We start from the raw sequence: 21,074 nt of genomic DNA, 5'->3' as shown, positions 1-21,074 counted from the left end.
GAAATAATTTGACTCTACTGACAAGTACATTGCAATTCCTGTGAAAGAATCTACTAGTTCCTTTAGTAATTTTTTTATTTTAGTAAATAACTAAATAGTTGAAAACCAGCTGGAGAACCTCTGAATTTTTATACATGCTACAGCTATGATAGTTATAAAAAAGAAGCCTAGATAGATTGTAAAAGCAGACAAAAAATCAAGTCCTTTTGTACTTCATGCTATCTGAAAGCATAAATGATTTTTGTAAGCATCTGATGGCTACTCAGTGCAGCCCACAAGGATACAACAGAGCCCATATGAATGAAATTTATCTCTAAGGTTGCCCAGTGCCCAGATCTCACTTTGAGCTGGTTGTTTCCTCCAGTGCAGGGCTCTGTTGGCCTGTGGAAGGTTAGGAATAGTTTTATAGAATCTTACATAAATTAACTCTGGAGCAGACAGCAAATCCCTTGTTCTGCCTCTGGATCCAGTGTTTATTGGCTCTTTAGGTTCTTTGGCAGATGTTTAAGCGAGATCGTTGTGGCAGCCCAATGAGCAGTGGTCGGCAAGACAAACCAGGGCCACAATCACAGCGTTGGAAAATTTCTGGACCTTGAGCAACATCTTTGTGTCCCCGGCGGGAACAGACCAGTCCTTCACGGAGAACTGGCTTACAGATTTTGGTCCAGAAATGGCGAGCGCAGCAAAGCCCAAAGGCACAATCTGATGTGCGAAGGCAGCTTTCTCCCTCTTGACCTGCAGTAAGCAGAATAAAATGTATAACATACCCCATGTCTTTGAGGTTCTTGGCTTGAGCGGTGGGCACTGAGTCAACAGCTCAGAGGAAAGTTGCTGACCACAAAACTGAGGATTGCTAGCAGAGGGGTGGGACTCACTTCAAACCAGTCCTGATCTGCCCCATTGTGGAAAACCCTCTCTCCTCCCCTGCAAAGACTTCTAGCTGATCTTCTGGCTTAAAAATCAGCAGGCATGCTAATGGTTAAACATAAGCCATAACTGTGGACAAGGCTTGCAAGAATCTTCCTTCATATCAGGATTATTTTTCCAAATGAAAAAGATCTTGGGCTCCTACTCCCTCCCAGTTTTACCATTTTGAAATCTATCTGCTCTATTCACCAAAGAAGTTAGCAGCTAGTGGGGTGCCTATGGAACATTACCAAGTGATAATGGCACCTACAACTACTACTACAGGTTGGTTGGTTGGTTGGGCCGGTTTTAAGAAAAAGCTGCATTGTCTATAGATTATACACATAACCTGTCTATAGAATCATAGGACTGGAAGGGACCTTGAGAGGTCATTTAGTCCAGTCCCCTGCACTCATGGCGGGACTAAGTATTATCTAGACCATCCCTGACAGGTGTTTGTCTAACCTGCTCTTAAAAATCTCTAATGTTGGAGATTCCACAACCTCCCTAGACAATTTATTCCAGTGCTTAACCACCCGAACAGGAAGTTTTTCCTCATATCCAATCTAAACTTCCCTTGCTGCAATTTAAGCCGATTGCTTCTTGTCCTATCCTCAGAGGTTAAGGAGAATAATTTTTCTCCATCTTCCTTGTAACAACCTTTTTATGTACTTGAAAACTGTTATCCTGTCCCCCCTCTGTCTTCCCTTCTCCAAACTAAGCAAACGCAGTTTTTTAGACTTCCCTTATAGTGATGTTTTCTAGACCTTTAACCGTTTTTGCTGCTTTTCTCTGGAGTTTCTCCAATTTGTGCACATCTTTTTTTGAAATGTGGTGCCCAGAACTGGACACACTACTCCAGTTGATGCCTAATTAGAGTAGAAGAATTACTTCTCATGTCTCATTTACAAAGGCAAGAATGTATTTGAGTCACCTCATCCTCCCTTTCCTAAGTCCTCTCTTTGCATATGCCTGCTTGTGATTTTCTCTTAAATTGTAAGTTCCTTGAGAAAGAGATTATTTCCTCTCTGTGACCCCATTCCTACAACCATTTAAGCACATGCATAAGTTTTTACAATTTCAGACCTATCATATGCAAATATATTACAAATAATAATAGTAATAGTTCTTTTGAGCTTTTTGAATAACTGAGCTCTTGAGACCTTATTGCCCTCTGCTGCTTTGGTTCTGTTTGATCCTTTTTCTAATGTCAGTTTCCCTAGGTTAATGTTTTATTAATCTTAATTTTTGTATTCCCTGACTTGTTACATATTTAGTTCCTTCCATTTAGAGAGATTCATATTACGTTACCTGTAAAATTGAGATACTGATACTGACCTTTATTAAGCACTTTGAAATCTGATGAAAAGCACTACATAAGAGCTAGGTATTTATTATTAAATGCCAACAGTGTGCTCTCTTACAGTTGTTTGCATTTTGTTTGCACTAGATACAATGTGAAGACAGCCCCAAATAGTGGCATCCTAACATGAACTTTCATCCTGCAAGTAATCTGTGTTAGAAAATTGACAAATAAGAAACTAATCTAACAATGTTTATTTCTGAGCAAGTACTAGCACTCACAATTTAAATAAATGGAGAACAGCACATTGCTGAATGTTCTTAACAAAGCCTGACCTCTTCCCACTCCTTTGCTAGTTTGCTAGCCATTAACTAGCAAAGTTGGTTTCTGACTTTTATGAAAAGTGATTTGTGATGAGCACAGTGTAAATTGCTAAGTAGATCCAGATTCCATGCTGCACTTAGTGCAGCCAGGGATGGGGAGGGACACCAAGGTAGTTGTACTTCAGTTTTGTGACACCTGGATTCTAGAACTGTTTGGGAGGCCAAAGGCTGCAATAATTTAAACCTGGCTGTCCCTAGCTCAAAAGGTGGTTGGAAGCCGGGAATAACCTCGGAATAAGAACACTCAAGCTGTGCTCCCTATGCCAAGGGCACGGTGGCAGAGAGCTGCTTTTCCTGATGAAAAGGGAATTTCCAGATAACAGCGAAAAGGCTGGCTTAATCAAGTTTTGCATCACCAGAGTGGGGTCCAGAATCTAGTCAAAATATTCCTAGTGAGTAAAGAGATAACGTGGGTGAGGTAATATCTTTTGTTGGACCAATCTCTGTTGGTGAGAGAGACAAGCTTTTGAGCTTCCACAGAGCTTGAATATAAAAGATGTTACCTCACCCACCTTGTTTCTCAAATATCCTGGGACCGATGAGGCTACAATACTGTATTCAAACCTGATAAGTAACAGTTTATATTTTTATAGAAAAGATTTTATGGGGATTATTGTTCTCTGCATTTGTCTTAACACAATTCCTGACAATTTAATATTCAAAACACCTAATTCTGTGATTGGCATTATTATAACTTCCATGTAGGAAATAATATGGTTATCCTCAGTGCACAATTTTAAAGCACATTGATCCCAATCTGTTTGCTTTCTTTATGTAATAGAATGCTAGGGGTCTCCTCCTTTTCCTAATGGAAGTTTACATACACATGCCTCCATATAATTTTACTTTTCCAATCTGGAATATATTTCTCCTCCAAAATTAAATATAATTACTGGTATTTCTCTGGTTTTAGGCCCATTTTACCTTTATTGCTTGGAGATTTGACAAGTCCTTTTTTAGAGTTCTTTTCTTGGATCTGGTGTTGAGTTGTCCCTTTTGAATCAGAACCATCCTGTTCATCAGTCCTTCTTCCTTCTGTTGGGGTAACTTCTTCAGTCTGGCTGCAAACATCTGGTATAAAGGTGGAAGGTTGTAATTTTGGACAGAAGCGCGCGGGGGGAAGAATGCCGACATAACTGCTTTGAGACAACAAATGATCTTTTATTCCAGATGTGAAAATGGATCCAATTGTCTTGTCTCCCTCCCTCATACATCATACTTTTATAGGCTCATACCTGTGTAGGTTTTAAGGATAAAAGGGATCATTATGATCACCTTAGTCTGACCTTTTGCATAACAGACCATAGATTCTCACCCAGTAATTTCTGCATTAAACCTATAAGCTCTGTTTGAGATATAGCAGTGGTTCTCAACCAGGGGTAGGCATACCTCTGAGGGTACACAGAGGTTTTCTAGGGGTACATAAACTTATCTAGATATTTGACTAGTTTTATAACAGGTTACATAAAAAGTACTACCAAAGTCAGTACAAACAAAAATTTCATATAAACAGTGACTTGATTATACTGCTCTATATATTATACACTGAAATGTAAGTACAATATTTATATTCCAGTTGATTTATTTTATAATATGGTATAAATAAGAAAGTAAGCAATTTTTCAGTAATAGCATGGTGTGAGATTTTTTGTATTTTTTGTGTCCGATTTTGTAAGCAAGTAGTTTTTAAGTGCATCTTGGGGATACGCAAGAAAAATCAGACTCCTGAAAGGGGCACAGTTATCTTGAAAGATTGAAAGCCACTGAGCTATAGCATATCTTTTAGAAAGGCATCCTGTCTTGGTGGATTCTCCATCACTTAAAATCTTTAAATCATATCCCTAAGTCAGTTGTTCTAATGGTTAATGAGCCTAATTTTAAAAATGTGTACCTTATTTTTACTCTGAATTTACCTACTTTCAGTTTCCAACCATTGAATTTTGTCATGCCTTTTTCTGCTAGATTAGAGTCAGCTGTCCACTGTCAAAGTCTCTTTCCTATATAGGAGTTGTAGGCCATGATCAAGGCATTTTCTGTTCCTCCCAACTCCTTTCCAGTATCACTGCCTTCCAGAATACTGTCTCCCATCTTATAAGTGTGACCTTATGTTCTTTGTTCCTACATGTTTGTGACCTTGCATTTGACACTGTTAAAACACACATTGTTCAAGTGAGCCCACCCTACCAAGTGATTCATGTTGATCTATATAACTGTTCCCATCATTATTTATCGCTCCATCAATTCGTGTCATCTGCAAACTTTACCAGCACTGATTTTACATTTCTTCCCAGATCATTGATACAGATATTGAATAGCATTTGGTGAGAACAGATCCCAGTGAGACTCCCACTAGAAACACATCCCGCCCCCCTTAGGAGGAGGATTCCCTCTTTAGTTAGTGTCAGCTAATCCAGTTTCTAATGTATTTAATATGGCCCGTATTGATTTTTTTTACAGTGTTAAACTTTTTAATCAATGTCACAGGGGAATCAAACACATTACAGAAATTAAAGATAGTTGTGTTGATATGATGTATTTTATTAACCCAACTTGTCATTTCAGACGCACGCTATTATTTTTAAGATCTGTTTTCCATAAAACCTTGTTGATCATGACCAATTATGCCACCATCCTTTAATTCTTTACTGATTGGATCCCATACAATCCTTTCCATTACTTTTCCTGGGATTAATGTCAGACTAACTGTCCTATAGTTATTCCTGATCATCCCAGTTACCCTTTCTAAACATTGGTACAATATGAGCATATTTTCAAGTCCTCTGGAACTTTCCAGTATTCCAAGATTTGTTAAGTCAATATTAACGATTCAGAGAACTCTGGCAATTCTCTAATCTTGGATGCAGGTTATCCAGGCCTGATGATTTTAAAAATATTTAATAGTTGCTGTTCCTACTTATTGGTGGAATAGCAAGGATGTTAACATGTCATCTTATCATTGTAATATATTAAAACATCGTTGTACTACAGTAGAACTTGAGAGTTACGAACCCCAGTGTTACAAACTTACTGGTCAACCACACACCTAATTTGGAACTGGAATTACACAATCAGGCAGTAGCAGAGACCATAAAAAACCCAAAACACACAGATACAGTACTGTGTTAAATATAAACTATTAGAAAAATAAAGGGAGAGTTTAAACAAGATTTGACACGGTAAGGAAACTGTTTCTGTGCTTGTTTAATTTTAATTAAGATGGTTAAAAGAAGCATTTTTCTTATGCATAGTAAAGTTTCAAAACTGTATGAAGTCAATGTTCAGTTGTAAACGTTTGAAAGAACAACCATAAAGTTTTGTTCAGAGTTATGAACAACCTCCATTCCTGAGGCGTTTATAACTGAGATTCTATCGTACTTTCCAAACAAAGAATTATTATTGAATACTTTTGCCTTTTTCATATCATAATTGATATCTTTACAATCCTTATCTAATTTCAGACCTATGAAATTGTTCAGATTTAATTTGTTCCTGATATATTTAAATAATTCCTTCTGATTGTCCTTAGCCCTACTGGCCACAGATATTTTTTTCCCCCCATTGATACCTTTAGCTTCTTTTGAGTTGTATGCAGTTCCTAACTACCAGTTTTAACTCATTACTATCAATTGCCCTATTTTAAATGTGTTCAGATGCATGTATAGAACTTTTATTACTTTGTTATTTTACAGATGTCTCATGGTAAAGTAGTTGCTTGTTTTAAAGAAATGCAGGAGAGCTCGATGATCTCAATATTAACAGGAGGTAAGGGAAAACCAGAAAAAAATTTAAAACAGGCACCAACCACTTCTGTGTTTAGACTATATAGATTATAAACATATAGTTCTAATTTCTACCAACCTTTAAATATCACAGACACCAGATGATTATAGCTTACCATTTAGACAAATAGTCCCTGGGCAGCACATAGCATTACGCTTGCATCTTCTTCGTAACCCACGACAGGTAGCACAGAAGGGCACTTCATCTTCAGGCTTGAGGCAGAATTTGCTAGCATTACAGTCCTGGTCTGTTATGCACTGTGAACTCTACAAAGAAAAAATAATTTTCCTCAGAGGGGGAAAAGACTGTAAATCAGCAATATTTAGAATAGAATATACGTTGCTCGCACACCAAAAAAACAAACTACTGCCCCCTTCATTGATCAGTCCAACATGTTATTTTTGGAATAATCTTTCTTGGGTCTGGTCTATGATCTTCCATTTGATTGGGAGCTCTGGAGGACAAGGTCTACACCTCTCTATATTGGGGCCAGCACAGTTGTGATCTTCAGCAAGTAACAGTAACAGCTTGTTAACAAAACTGACATGTTTTTAAAGCAGCAGTTTGTGCACATTTGTGTTTGTTATATGTGCCAGTAGTTAAACTAGCCTAATGTTACACAGCAAATCACTTCTCAAATCAAGATTTGAACACTAGCACCCTTTGCTCACCCCGTCTTGCACTCAGTGCATTAGAGCATAGTGCTCTGCTGAAGAGCTGATTAGTGCTGACAGGCCACTTGCTCTGACTTCATTTATATTTTAATAGGATGATTTCTTGATGTCATTCCATTTTTTAAATGTTTCCAATTTAGAAATGCACAACAGCTATGACAGTATTAAAATTCTATCTGCAAGGATGGTTGATCCAACTCATTATCACATAGCTGGGTCTGTTGGGGTCAGGAACATAAGTATTTTTTGTTTCCTCTTAACAATTCTAATACTTTCTGGGCCAAGCAGTACTCCAAGTAGTTGTAACCCTTCTATTTAAAAACTGAAATCAATCATAAGATTTTTGCAAAATATTACTAATATTGAGATTGTTTAACCCTTGAAAATCCAATTCAGGTCCCCAACTGACCCCCAGAGCTCTCACCTTTCTGGTGCCCTGCACTTCAGCTGAACTCTTGATGCTGTTGTAGTCTAGGACCAGGGCTACCAATGGGGAACAGATGCAGCTGAGCCCCAGCAGCAAGACTGCCACCATTCTTCAGGCAGGTTGATCTGTGCTTCCCCCCGTGAGTTCTACAGCGCTTACCCGTTATCTAAGATGTGCGAAGCTTGAAAACAAGCAGCACAGATTCATCAAATATGGGATATTTGTGAATCTTTTTAAAAGAAAAAATCTTGAATAAAAGTCCTTTTCTTATATTTTACATCTCTAACCTAAGAGAAAAATCTGTGGAGAGGAGCTCTGTCCTTCCTTGGGTATTTATAGCCAAGTTTGCTGTCCGTTCCATCCCCTCCTCTCCTCATTTCCTTTCTCTTCAGCCCACACAGACTTCAACAAATCTCTTCAAATCTGTTTGATCAATAGTTCAAAACAAGGATTCACTAAAATGAGCAAGGAGGTAGGGCGGCGGCAGCTACGTCTCCTCAGGGGCTGAGCCACTCCTAATTATTGTATATCAAAGTTAGTTCAAAGGGACAGCAGAGGAGCAGGATGTTTGTATCAAAGGCAGACACTGCTAATCACCTGAATTTCCTACCCTCCTTAATCCCTTTGCAAAATGTTTTTTTCCAAGATCTGTTTTCACAGCTAATTGTGATCCAAGAAAGAGTGATTGATTCATGTGGGCCAGTCTGCCAATTACTAAACATTTATCCCTGGTATGGTGGGAATATAGAAAAAACTGTCTGGTTAGCTCTGGCATCCAGTCACAATTATCACTTAGTTCAAGGCAGCTGCCAAAATAATCTCTGCTCAAGTCAGATGTGTTTGGGAAAGCTTTCTTGCTTCCTGTAGTGGAACAAAACTGTTTGAAGCTAGTGTTCATTCAGAAAACTAGGATATGTATCTGCTTTGATCCTGACTCAAGTTGGGGGGTGGGGGGTACTAGTAGTAAAATCACAATATTTATCTTCACAAAATGTGATTGGTATCTTTACTGTCATCTGTATCACATTGCCTTAACTTGAAACAACTGGAACTGGATTATAGATCTCCAGCTGATATATGCAGAATTTGACATGCCTCTAATCTCCCCAGACAGAAAAGCCTTCTTCCTCTCAGAACTTTGCCATTCAGTTGTCATGTTGAAACATCATCCAGGACAGACTGGAAGCGGAAAGCCTACATGTGTGCCTTAAGCTACTCTATACTAATGTTTTAAAGTTAGAAAAAGAATAAAGTACCTAACGTTTTTATCATTGTACATTTCCTGTCAACACTCCAAGTTAATAAATATGATCTGTATATTATGCCATTAACGCAGTTGATGTAGGACATAATTTCTGCTGAGTTCCATTGCAACTTGGCTTTGAAAGGGCGGCATGAGCGCAGGGCTGGGAGTCGAGAATTCCTGAGTTCGAATTCTAGCTCTACCATTCACTTTCTCTGTGGCTTTTTGCCCCTGTTTCTCGATTATTAAAATGGACCTAACGCCTCTTCAGAATAATGTAATAAAGATATATTAAACAGTCAATGTTTGTACAAGGCTTTGATCACTGTTATATAAATGGTGTTATAGGCCTCCTTGCCTCTGTTTTATAGTCAAAAGCAGTTTTTAAATTTTTGTTTGCCCTAGATACTAGCCATGCTATTTATTATACTTTAATAAAGTGATAGTTTTCCTAGGAAGTAGCTCCCTCAAACTCCCAAATAAATTAGACCATTATCCTTTTTGTATCACAAACCTACGTTTCTCACAAATAAATGACAGCTGGAGTGGGTATGGTTTTATTTTAGGCAGACTCTTCCTCCTGAGTGAGCTGTGTCTGTCCCTTCACCAGTGGTTTCCCTATGGTCAATCCTTGTTCCTTCTTAGAAATACATTAGTCCTCTGGAGCAGCACAGATCCCTTTAGGAACATCAGTAGTGAGAACGGGGAAAGAAAAAGGGTCAGATCTTTTGCTTTTTTTAAGATGCTTTATTTCCCTGGCTTCAACCCACAATTTAAGTTGAATTTTGCCCTAACTAGCTTCCCTCCTTTCACACACTACCAGCTCTTGGGTATTCCTGCCACTCTTCCATATAATCTTCTACTTTAGAAATAGCTTCCAGCCAGCAGTGCAATAAAGAGGCTCTTCTGCATTACTTTGCTCTTCCTGACCCACCCACTAAGAGCTGTCACAGTAATTGCAGCAGTACAAGGCTCTCCCTTTTCCCAGTGCCCCCTGGCAAGGACCGTGTAGCCTTCTCTACAGAATTTTTAGCAATTCTCATGCTATTGGTTTAGTCCGAGTGTAGCTGTATCAGTGCTCGATCTAAGGTGAGAGAATTTCTGAATGTCTTCCATGTAAGCCAAGGCCTCCATCTTTGTGATGTATTTCTGGAGGAATATTTTCCAAGTGATAGACTTCCTTCCATTAAATAGCCCACATCCACATTCCACTACACCCCCTATGTAAAGATTTCTGGATTTATAACTGCTGCTGTTTAAGTAGATTAAAGCAACTATAATTATGACTCATGACTCAAACAGATTAAGAGAAATAAAACTGATTTGGAGGGAAAAAAAAAAGTTTAAACAATCAAAGATACTAGAATAAGTAATTCCTTGGCAGAAATTCACAGGAAATCTTTATTGAGGTAACAGATGAAAGGGAAACATTGATGAGCAGACAAAATTACAGGAGATATTTATTGTAACTTTTCAAAAGTGTGTTAGTCATAGAAATCAAAGTCAGTACTTGAAATAGTTTACAATTTAAGCTTAGATGTGACATGAGTCTGAGTAATAAACAATTTGGAGGAGTTGTAGAAGGGCCAGGGTAACAATATGATAATGTGGTTTATTACCTTAGGCATGTGTATGCCTTTTTCCTTCAGTTAGGATGGAGAGAGTCCAGAAGAGAGCAACTAAAATGATAAAAGGTTAGAAACCCTGACCAATGAGGAAAGGTTTAAAAAACTAGGCCTGTTTAGTCTTGAGAAAAGAAAAATTGGGAGGGAGGAGACCTGATGAGACTTCAAATACACCTCTACCCTGATAAAACACGAATTAGGCTATAACACGGTAAAGCAGCACTCCAACAGATCAAAGCAAGTTCGATATAAGGCGGTTTCGCCTATAACGCAGTAAGATTTTTTTGGCTCCCGAAGACAGTGTTATATCAGGATAGAGGTGTATGCTAAATGCTGTTAGCAAATATGCTAAATGTTGGGCTTAATATCCAGCAACGGATATTTAGGTAAGGGATTAGGAAAAACTTTATAAGTTTTGGCCATACTCTCTACACCAACAGCTTGAAGGGAGAGTGGTGTAGAAGTGCTACCAGGCTCTGAGCCATCAAACCACCCTTGTACATGTGCAGTAGTCTTTTTGTGTCACAAATCCTAGCCAAGCAGCCCCTTGTGTTTGCTCACTGTGGGTCTCCAGGTATAAGCTTTCTTGGGTCTCAGCAGGCTGCACTACTGTTTCCTCCCTTTGTCCTCCTCTGGCACATTTCCTGGGCACCCTGCTACTCTTTCATGGAAATGGAACCCCTTTGGCCTCCAGTACCACTGCTGAACCCCAAGATACCTCAGAAGCTTAAACACCCTCTCCCAGAACTCCACTCTAACGTGTGACCTTCTAGTTTACCATTTTAACTCTCTCACAAGGCTTGTAAATGTTAGCATGTAACGTATCTGACTCTTTTCCCAGAGTCTCAAACAATTGTTCTTTTATTTAATCATATAAATCACAAGAGAGTACAGAACAAACAAATTAATAAACCCTGTTGCCTATTTCCCCTGCTTCAGTTTCCTCACCACTGCAGGGCATTCTTTGGCCTGGGGTCCAAGTCCTGCTGGAGGGCACTATTTGTCTGCTGAAAAGAGAAATCATGTCCTCCAGCCCAACTTCTTGGCCTTAGGCCAATCCATCCCCTTCCCCTCTCCTGTTCTAAGTTCCCCCTGTGTGGTTCCTTATTTTAACCCCTGACTGGTCACCTGTACTCCTGGTAAATTTCTACTGCTCCTACTTTTCTCCCTCTCTGCAAAGGAGGTAGGGTAAAACAGCTTTTTCCTAAGCTTTAGCTCACCTACTGTTCCAAGGGATCTGCACCAGAATACGGTTGTTGAATTCTAACTATTCCCCATTGTATCTGTTCTAGGAGGATGTGACACCCGCCGTGGCAGCTAGGATGGGATTCATATTCACACAGAAGCATTCAAAAATACAGCAACTTTATAGTACATCATCTCAGTAACACCCATAAGTTGTACAGCTAGATATCCTAAATCATCACACCAGCTCTAGATCTGGTGGACATGGGTCACCTGGCATTCACAGTGGTGTAAAGCTTGTGAGTGCAGGTTAGAATGAGGGTCATGTTTGTTGATTACAGTAAAATAAGCTTATGGAAACAGTTCCCTATATTAAATATATATATTTGTTTAGTTTGTACAATGATTATGAGACTGGTGGGGTGTAGGAAAACGGGACTGGGGTGAGTGTTGCCAACTCATAATTTTATTTTGAGTCTTGAGATAGTGGAGGGTGGTTCTCTTCCCACCCGCTGCGGGTGTTGGAATAAAAAAAATAAAGTATCCAGCCCTAGCACCTGTGGAAAAAGGCTTAAAAACATGAAGCAAGTGCACTGTAAACGTTCAGAACCCAAAAGGCAAATTAAAACAAAGGCAGACATTTAAAATAGGAGTTTGGAACAGGTCCCATATGAGGAGCGATTAAAGAGGCTAGGATTTTTCAGCTTGGGAAAGAGGAGACTAAGGGGGGATGTGATAGAGGTATATAAAATCATGAGTTGTGTGGAGAAAGTGAATAAAGAAAAGTTATTTACTTGTTCCCATAATATAAGAACTAGGGGCCACCAAATGAAATTTATGGGCAGCAGGTTTAAAACAAATAAAAGGATGTTCTTCTTCACACAGTGCACAGTCAACCTGTGGAACTCCTTGCCTGAGGAGGTTGTGAAGGCTAGGACTATAACAGGGTTTAAAAGAGAACAAGATAAATTCATGGAGGTTAAGTCCATTAATGGCTATTAGCCAGGATGGGTAAGAATGGTGTCCCTAGCCTCTGTTTGTCAGAGGCTGGATGGACCGTTGGTCTGAGCCAGTATGCCCATTCTTTATGTTCTTCAAAAAAACAAACATGATTTTTAAGTTAATGCCACTATTGGGGAGAACTGATTCATTTTTTAAATGCTTGGGGTTAACACGAGGGCCATAGTGTGGCTGTGTGTGACAGAGAGAAGGGAGAGGGCATTTAGGGGAGACACACGGTGTACGTGGGAGAAACGGCAGTGTTGGAAAGGATGTGTTGGGGATATTGTGGTGTGAACAAAGTGTGTGGGGGAAGTATGGTAGTGTCATGATGGTGGAGGGTGCTGTGTGAGAGGCATTCATGCTCCAACGTGGGAGAAAAGTCTGTGGCGGGGATGCAGCTGGGAGTTTGTACTAGATATGTGGCGGGGAATGAAATCACCTTTTCCAGCTGGAGGATGGGAGCAAATCTGCAGCAGGGATTGGGCCCTGCAGCGTTCGAGGAGGTTTGCACAGCAGATGGTGGAATCTGGCAGGAAAGGCGGTTAGTCGTGCTCCGCTGTGTACCCTTGGCGCAGGCCTGTGGATGTGACTCGAGGACGGAGCGGGGCTGGGCCTGCCTGAGCAGGGACGAGGCCAGGTGGAGGCCATCATGCCCCCGTTACCGATGCGGAGCCGAGCGGCAGCTGGGCAAGCCAAGGCCGGCTGTGAGCGCAACTCTGCCGCCTCTGGGGAGCCGGGAGTTGCCATAGCAACAGTCCTGTCATGGCGGCGAGTTCGCAAAGGGGATTCGCCAGGCCTGGGGCAATGGGGACTGGATGAGCGGAGTTCGCTGCTGGGAGAACTACGAGGGGACGGAACACCACCCTCCCCCTAAGCTCAAGCAACAGAGCATGCGCAGACTGAGTCGCTCATCAGCTTCCGGGTAATCTGAAACGTTCTGTGTATCCTCTACGCTCTTTACTCACGCATGCGCGGTGGTGGTCTCTAACCATCGGTATATGCGCAGCACTAGCCTGCATGTGAGACGATGCAACGGGGATTAGAATGGGTGGTAGTACGCACGCGCAGTGACGTAAGGGAGAGCGACGCGCGTGCGTCATTGGGAACTGGGAGCGTTGGGCATGCGCTGCAGATAGGCGTGGCGAGAGCGAGACCTTGAGCCTAGAGACAGAAGACAGCGGCCTTACGGTACGGGGGGCGGGGGTGCGAAGCTGGGTCTGGGGGAGCCGAGCGGAGCCGGGAGCGGTGTCGGTGCCCGGTCTGTTCGCCTCACATCCCGTCGGGCTATAAGAGCGGGTAGGTCAGTGTCCGGCCGGGGAGACGTGAGGGCCTGGGCGGGGTCCATGCGTGAGGGCTGAGGTGTATAACGCTCAAGCAGGGATGAGGTGAACAGCACATTGCGTATTTTATGTCTCTGTGAGTTTGTCTTTGGTGTATGTTACAGCTTCTGTATGGTGGGTTTACAATAACGAAAATCAATTGTGTCCTGACAATTTTCTGCTCTGGATGTCTCCAGGGTCACCTTGTGGTGCTGTCATGGCAACTGATGGCTTGGGCTGTTAAATTCAAAGCAATATGAGCTGTGTCCTTTTTGTATTTCCATGTCTTGGGGGCGGGGCCGGGCAGGGGGCAGAAGGTGCGTGCAGATGCACATACACATTTCTTTACATTGTTTTTATTGGGTTTGTTCACAGAGGCTGAAATTGTTTGGATATTTCAAGACTGTGACACCTGTGACTTTGATTCATGCCCTTGATTACTGGTTAAAGGACAACATAAACTTAAATCTATCAATTTTTGTTTTTAAGTGTGTTAAAAGCAGTTTAGGATACTATGCTTGCCTCTGGTTTAGTTAATGTTCTTTTAAAGGGGACTGGGGACATTGCAGTGTGGAGTCAATCATTATTTAAATTAGTAGTCAGGGACACTCAGTTTAATCATGGATTTCTACATAAATGTGCATTCTTGTTGATTATAACTTATAACCTTAATACGTATTCTTCATAACTCAGAAATAGATGTAGGTTTCATTTTTAGAAGGTACACACTATTCATTTTAAAAGCGATTTATTTTGGAAACTTTTCAGATTAGTTTTACAGCTATACAAGAAAAAGAATGATTGGTTATTTCATTTACCAAAGGTAATTGAAGCAGATATTTATGAAGTCATTGGGAGGTGAACTATCTCCAGTTCAACAGGTTGATTATTAATATTTTTCTTGCCATGCTGTATTAGGAGGAGGAGGTCACCAGACAGACACTTGTTGTTTTAGTTAAATAAAACAGTTTAATGTTATGTATTCTGGATTTTTTTCTTCAACAGCAAATATATAATACTTTAATACAACAAGTGCATGAATTTTTGGATTTAGTTAAACATTCAAGTTTTTTAAAATCAGGTTTGTTTCTGTTAAAAAATATTTTAATGAAAATAGTTAAATGAAATTTTTTTAAAAAAAGGTTAAATCGACTATTTTAGCCGGGTCAACATGAGAAACTTAAAAGTATTGGCTTCTGTAGTTAACTCAGTTGTCTTCACTTTCATTTTCCTAGTTGTTCATAATCTGCTTTTTCAGGTCCCAAACGATTTCACAGTTGGGAATGAATTAGTCCAAAAGAAGAAAATATTCTTTCTACACCAGCAGAAGAAGCCACTGCTGTTAAAAGTGAGATTATCACTTCAACAGTCTCTGAATACAAGTGCTTAAGTGACTTTCACCAGTTCGGTACAGTGACTTTCTTTAAAACACCATCAGCAAACATATATTTCTTGAGTGGTTCACCTTTAGCACTGAAGTTGGCGTTATGGAGGGATGATTGCTGGATGTCCCTGTCATAGCCAACTCCTCTTCTTCTGCAGTTAAGGTTTGACTCTGGTACCAAGTATTGAGAATATTGGCAAGAAAGTGAGCTGGAGACAGTGCTTATCCCATTCGTTTTTTAATGCTTGTAATTTGACTCTGTCATTGCATATTTCTCTTTTTAACGTTTCACTCAGTTCCTTCCAAATTTCAACAGCATCAGCAATAAAACAGCCATTTCCCTGCATTTTTTTCAAGGCTACAGAAATAGGTTTCAGAGTACTCCGCATGTGTTCAACACTTCTCTTAAGACCTTTGGCTGTTACAGTGCCATCTATTTTTTTCACGATTTTATTCACAAACTGTCATCAGATTAGGTCAGTTCTTGATCTAGTGCTCAAAACAGTCCACTGCTGAGTTCCTTTAAACGTCTTGTGGCAGAGTTAGCTTGGTTCCTCTCTCTTTTATCAGAGCAGCTGCTGCAAAGTGGTTGTTGCGGAAGTATTTTGCAATTTCAACAACATCAGCCTTTATTTCTGGAACACTTAAGTGTTTGGCTAGAAGGTGCATCAAATGAGCACTGCAACTGTATGTTGTTAGCTTGGGACTCTCTTCTAAATTTCTTGTCATCTTGAATACATTTGCAGCATTATCTGTGACTAAGCTGCGTACTAGATGTTTAATTTTTTTTTTCACAGTTTGTTATAGCTTTTACTGCTACTTCTTGTAAGTATTCTTCTGTGTGTTCATTTTCTGATGTATCAATTGTTCTGTAAGGAAGACATTCCCTTCTTCTGTTGTCACACAAGCACATACAACGGGATCCTTGTGGACATTGCTCCACCCATCAAAACTCAGGTTAACAATTTTACGCTCTAGACCTTTTGCACACTGCTCAATTTCTCTTTCGTACACTTTATCCAGCAATTTGCCTGCTACATCTGTGCTGTTGGGTGAACTGTATCCTGGTCTTAATGATTGAGAACCCACACTTGATTAACATGGTTCAATCATACGGAAAGGAGAGTGTTGCATAAACAAATGGGGCAATTTTTTTCATCAATTCATCAGTTTTTGTAATCTGCTGGTTCTTATCACAAACTTATCTATGGTTGTATCTGGATGATGGAGTTTTTTTCTTTTTTGCTACCGGTGATATACTGTGGCTGTGTGACACATATGATGTGACTGAAACACTATCATTGGCAGATAACTCTGAAACTATAGAAAATTATGGTGATTTTGAAAGTGGAAAGTCTTCAGAATCCTGTATGTTGAGGATGGATTCTCCTAAACAAAACAAGTCAATAGTTATTTAATTATTACCATACTGCTCATTTAGTATTACTTATTGCAGTCACTGACACACAGTAATACTTCAAAGGTGAAATTGTAAAAGGAAGATCTGCCTATTTCAACTATTTATTTTTTTATCACAACTGCATCTAAAATGCTGGTACCATAGAGTAGCAACTATACTTTTTGCTCAAACATGAGAATTCAAGAATAGTCTAGAAGGAAGACAGGCAGTCCTTAAGAAAGAAATATGAAATAAATTTATCAGCCTGAAGATCCTGCATGTTCAGACATGTTCCTTTCATCCTCTTCAACACAACTTCCTCCTGAGAAGCAACAAAGAGTCCTGTGGCATCTTATAGACTAACACAGTGGTCCCCAACGTGGTGCCTGTGGGTGCCATGCCGGGGACAGAGAACTCCAGGGCTGTAGGTGCCAGTGTTATTGGACCCTGGCAGGCATGGGGCTGTGGCTTAAGCTGGAGAAAAAACCGCAGCCCCACACCTGCCAGGGACAGAGAACTGCGGGCGCCGGTGTTCTCGGTCCCCGACAGGCACCAGACCCGCCTAGTGCCCTGCAAGGGAGAGAAGCTGGGGCCCTGCACCTCCTGGGGACAGAGTACTCCGAGGATGCGGGCGCCTGTGCTCTCTGTACTCACGGCTTCTCTCTGGCTTCTCTCTCCTCTCTAGATTAATATATTATGTAATATTAAATATTATGTTTTTGTATTATTTAATGTACACATACAAAATAAGCCTTAAAAAAATTGTTGGCGCCCACCACACTCTTCTGAAAACATGAATGTGCTACTGGCCAAAAAAGGTTGGGGACCACTGGACTAACAGATGTATTAGGGCATAAGCTTTTGTTGGTGAATACTCACTTCGACAAAGTGGATATTCACCCACGAAAGCTTATGTTCCAAGACATCTGTTAGAGTCCTGTGGCACCTTTATAGACTTAGTCTGGATCTGTAAAAAGCAACAAACACGGCTACCTCTCTAATACTTGACTCCTGAGAAGGAACACTTCTCATGATGTTTCATTCGGGCAGCCAGGCTTTGCATTTCTTTGTTGCACTGTTTGCATTTTGCACACATGCCTGTCTTTCCCATAGGTAAAGGAACTTCATTAAAATATTCCCAAACTGGATTGGTTTGTTTTTCTTTACAGCCTGCTGCCATTATAGGTTTTCCCTTCTAGTGAGAGAATGGTATGGTGGCTTTCAAATCAATGAAGTCTGCACTCAGACCTCAAGACTTCTGGAATATGCTGCTCAAACACTTTCACTTTTGTTTCTACTGCCTGTCCCTCCTGTCTCACATTTATCTCCAGACTTCTTCTCCTTGTCCAGATCTATTCCGCCCCCAGTAATCTTCTATTCATTGAACATTTTGAAACTTTCCACTTTTAGAGAGAGGTAAGAAATTGACTCTGTGTACACAAATTTGCAGAGGGACAAAAGGGTTGAGGTTTGCTATTTCTCACCTTTATTATTTATTTTATTTAAAAACATTTTTGCTGTTAACAAGCATGTTATCTCTGGAGACATAAATCCACAGTTTGAGAACTGAAAAATTAAGCATCTCTAATGGTATCTTCTAGACTGAGCACTGAGTCCCATTGGATAGATAGAAAGATTAACCTGAATAATCTATACAGAAGCCCCTGGAACCCCATAAGATTGGGTCCCTAATCCATGAACTATTGGAACTTTGTTTACAAAACTTTTCTTAAACATTATATGACTATCTTGTCTCATACTATAGAATTGGAATTTATAAGCTCTATTCCATGATGAGATATCTTTGAGCTATGATGTATCTTAGTTAAAACTATCTTTAGATAGGGATTTCTCCTCAAAAAGCATTTCATCAAAAAAATCCCATTTAAATAAAAAAAATTGATTTGAAAAAAAAGTCCATTGATTTTTATCAACCCTGGCACATTGAGTCTCACAGTCTAGCATGTGATGCTACAACCACACACATAGATATGCCTGGGTTTTAATACATGCAGACAACCTATCTCCCTCCTCCTCCTCCCACTGGAAGAAAAATCATACCTGGATTCAGATTGCTGGGACTCAGAATTTGTGTTCATTTTGATCGCTCATTCAAACCCAGTGTCTAGAAAACCTTATTCATCCTGAAAGTACTACTACTGCCTTCCCAATGGATGTTTTTGCCCTTGCAAGATACAGGATACTGATATCTTAAATGAGGACAGTATTACTGCGTTTTCTGTATTTTGGATGAATGTTAATCTGACCTCCCAAAAAGCTATTTCTTCCTCTTTCAGCAAAGTCTGAGGTATTTGAGTCCTAGGCTGCTGCAGATTGCATGCACAAAACTGTTTGTTTTTTGTTTCTGAGCTGCTACAACTGTCTGAAGTTTAATGGAGGAAATGTTTGATTTAATTCCTATAAGTCTAATAATTTCAGTGCAAAACTTTATTGGGTAAATTTAGGTACTCTTCAATGTGGAAATAAGAATCTCTTATGTCAACAGGAGCCAGGTATTCACATTGCCTTTTGGACTTTGCTAGGAAAGGGAATTGCAGTGGAAATATAAATATTGACTTTTAAAAAAGTTTTTGAGAAACTGAAATACATAGTTGTTTTACTTTAACATTTGATAAGTGCTAAAAACATATTAGAATAAAGGAAATATCAGTCTAAACTTTGATCATTATGATAACTTTTGCATCTCTCTCACCCCAAAAATGCTTAATTATAGTATGAATTTAGAAGCCTGTATTTTTGTGATCAGAGATTAATCCTCCATACAAGTGGTCCCCAACCTTTTTCATCTGGTGGGCGCCAGACGATGAGCCACGGAGGGTCGTGGCAGCGGATGAGTATCTGCCGAAATGCTGCCGACAAGCAGTAACGTCAACAGATGCCGCCGCCGGAATGCCGCCGACAAGCATCATCATCCAGATGACACTGCTTCTTGGTGGCATTTCAGCGGATGCTTGTCCGCCAGCCAGTACATGGGCACCATGGCGCCCATAGGCACCACGTTGGGGACCCCTGCTCCATTGAAATGCAGCATTATGATATTGCGGTTGATAGTAGCAGGGTTCTTATTGTGTACCAGATAGTGTTTTCTTTGACCACCTATCACTACAGCCTCTAAAAACAAGACCACATTTCTTCTGTGGCTACTGAAGTGCTTAGTGATGTGGGGGAAAAAAGTTAAAATAAACTTGTTTTAATATGACTGCCACTTAGTTATGGCCTTCCATTTTGCTTCTTTGCTGCTTTATTTCCTCTCCCTTTGTGTAACAGTTTACATTTTATCAGCATCAAATCTTCCCTTGTTGTCTGCAGCACACGTTGCTCTAGCTCAGGGATAGGCAACCTATGACATGTGAGCTGATTTTCAGTGGCACTCACACTGCCTGGGTCCTGGCCACCTGTCCTGGGGGCTCTGCATTTTAATTTAATTGAAGCTTCTTAAACATTTTAAAAACCTTATTTCCTTTACATACAATACTTTACTTACATATTATAGACTAATAGAAAGAGACCTTCTAAAAACATTAAAATGTATTACTGGCATGCTAAACCTTAAATTAGAGTGAATAAATGAAGACTTGGCACACCACTTCTGAAAAGTTGTTGACCCTTGCTCTAGCTTCTCTAAGGCCTGGTCTATGCTAGAAAGTTTTACCAGTATAGCTACTTCTGTTAAGTGTGTGTGGGTCCGAGGGGAGGGGGAATAAAATCACATCCCTAATGAACATAGCTATGGCAGCAAAAGCTCCAGTGTAGATGCAGTTATACCTGCAGAAAAGTCCATTGGTCGGTATAGCTTATTCTGTTTGGGGAACTGGTTGAAACTATACACACACAGAAACTATTGCTGGTATAAGCTGTCTCCATTAGGAGAATTTACCGTTATAGCTCCTCTGGTATAGCGATAGTGGCACGCCCTTTTAAGTGTAATCAAGTGCTAAGCCACTTTGCAGCAAGGTGCATTAATTTAAATCAAAGTGATCACTGATATTAATCGTGATTTAAATTAGCAATCACAAAACTTTGATTTAAATTTTAAGTGTTTTGCATTTGTACTTAGTTATCTTTAGTTGATAATTTTTAGAACATTAATTCCCAACTAAATATAGCCCTTTCACTAAATTTAGTGTTTCTTTTTGGTAACAGGAGTATGCACTATGTCTACATGCATTTATTGAAACAGTTATATGACTTAACTTACATTTATTCATATTCTTATTTTAAATATTAGAGTATGTTAGAAAATGGTGAATGATGCATTTCTCATTTGCTTTGTGGTGGTTGTTTTTTTTTTTTTTTTACCTGTGATTTGAATCTTTCTCTATTTGGATTGAAATTTAAATTAAAATTGTGCAAAACCAGCATTTTTGAATGGTTGAATAAAACTACCTCGTGCTGGATATCTAAGGAAAAATTATATCAAACA

At 39.9% G+C, this 21,074-nt stretch overlaps 2 protein-coding genes across 6 annotated transcripts in view; one reads left to right on the top strand and one right to left on the bottom strand.

Annotated features, from left to right (window-relative positions):
- The window catches only part of VDAC3 (voltage dependent anion channel 3), a 441,629-nt gene that overhangs the window by 380,951 nt on the left and 39,604 nt on the right, over nucleotides 1–21,074 (top strand). Inside the window, exons 1-2 of one of the 5 annotated variants that reach the window (XM_075062808.1) lie at nucleotides 13,668–13,824; nucleotides 15,106–15,195. The exons of 1 other annotated variant lie outside the window; for it this stretch is intronic. The gene's annotated coding sequence lies outside the window, so the exon portion shown is untranslated. Of the gene's footprint in view, nucleotides 1–13,594; nucleotides 13,825–15,105; nucleotides 15,196–21,074 lie in introns of those variants that run through there. 3 more of the 5 variants (XM_032770392.2, XM_075062809.1, XM_075062806.1) reach the window with 3 other exon arrangements.
- On the bottom strand, nucleotides 485–8,250 carry DKK4 (dickkopf Wnt signaling pathway inhibitor 4). The gene is made up of 4 exons (XM_032770396.2): nucleotides 7,471–8,250; nucleotides 6,488–6,638; nucleotides 3,517–3,663; nucleotides 485–735 (listed from the first exon to the last, which is right to left on the bottom strand). Exons 1-4 carry the CDS (start codon nucleotides 7,579–7,581, stop codon nucleotides 485–487), a joined length of 660 nt encoding a protein of 219 aa, XP_032626287.1. The 5' UTR covers nucleotides 7,582–8,250.

The sequence above is a fragment of the Chelonoidis abingdonii genome, chromosome 2 (assembly GCF_003597395.2).
Source record: "Chelonoidis abingdonii isolate Lonesome George chromosome 2, CheloAbing_2.0, whole genome shotgun sequence".
NCBI classification, from domain to species: domain Eukaryota; kingdom Metazoa; phylum Chordata; order Testudines; family Testudinidae; genus Chelonoidis; species Chelonoidis abingdonii.
This window is presented reverse-complemented; position numbering and strand designations above follow the sequence as displayed.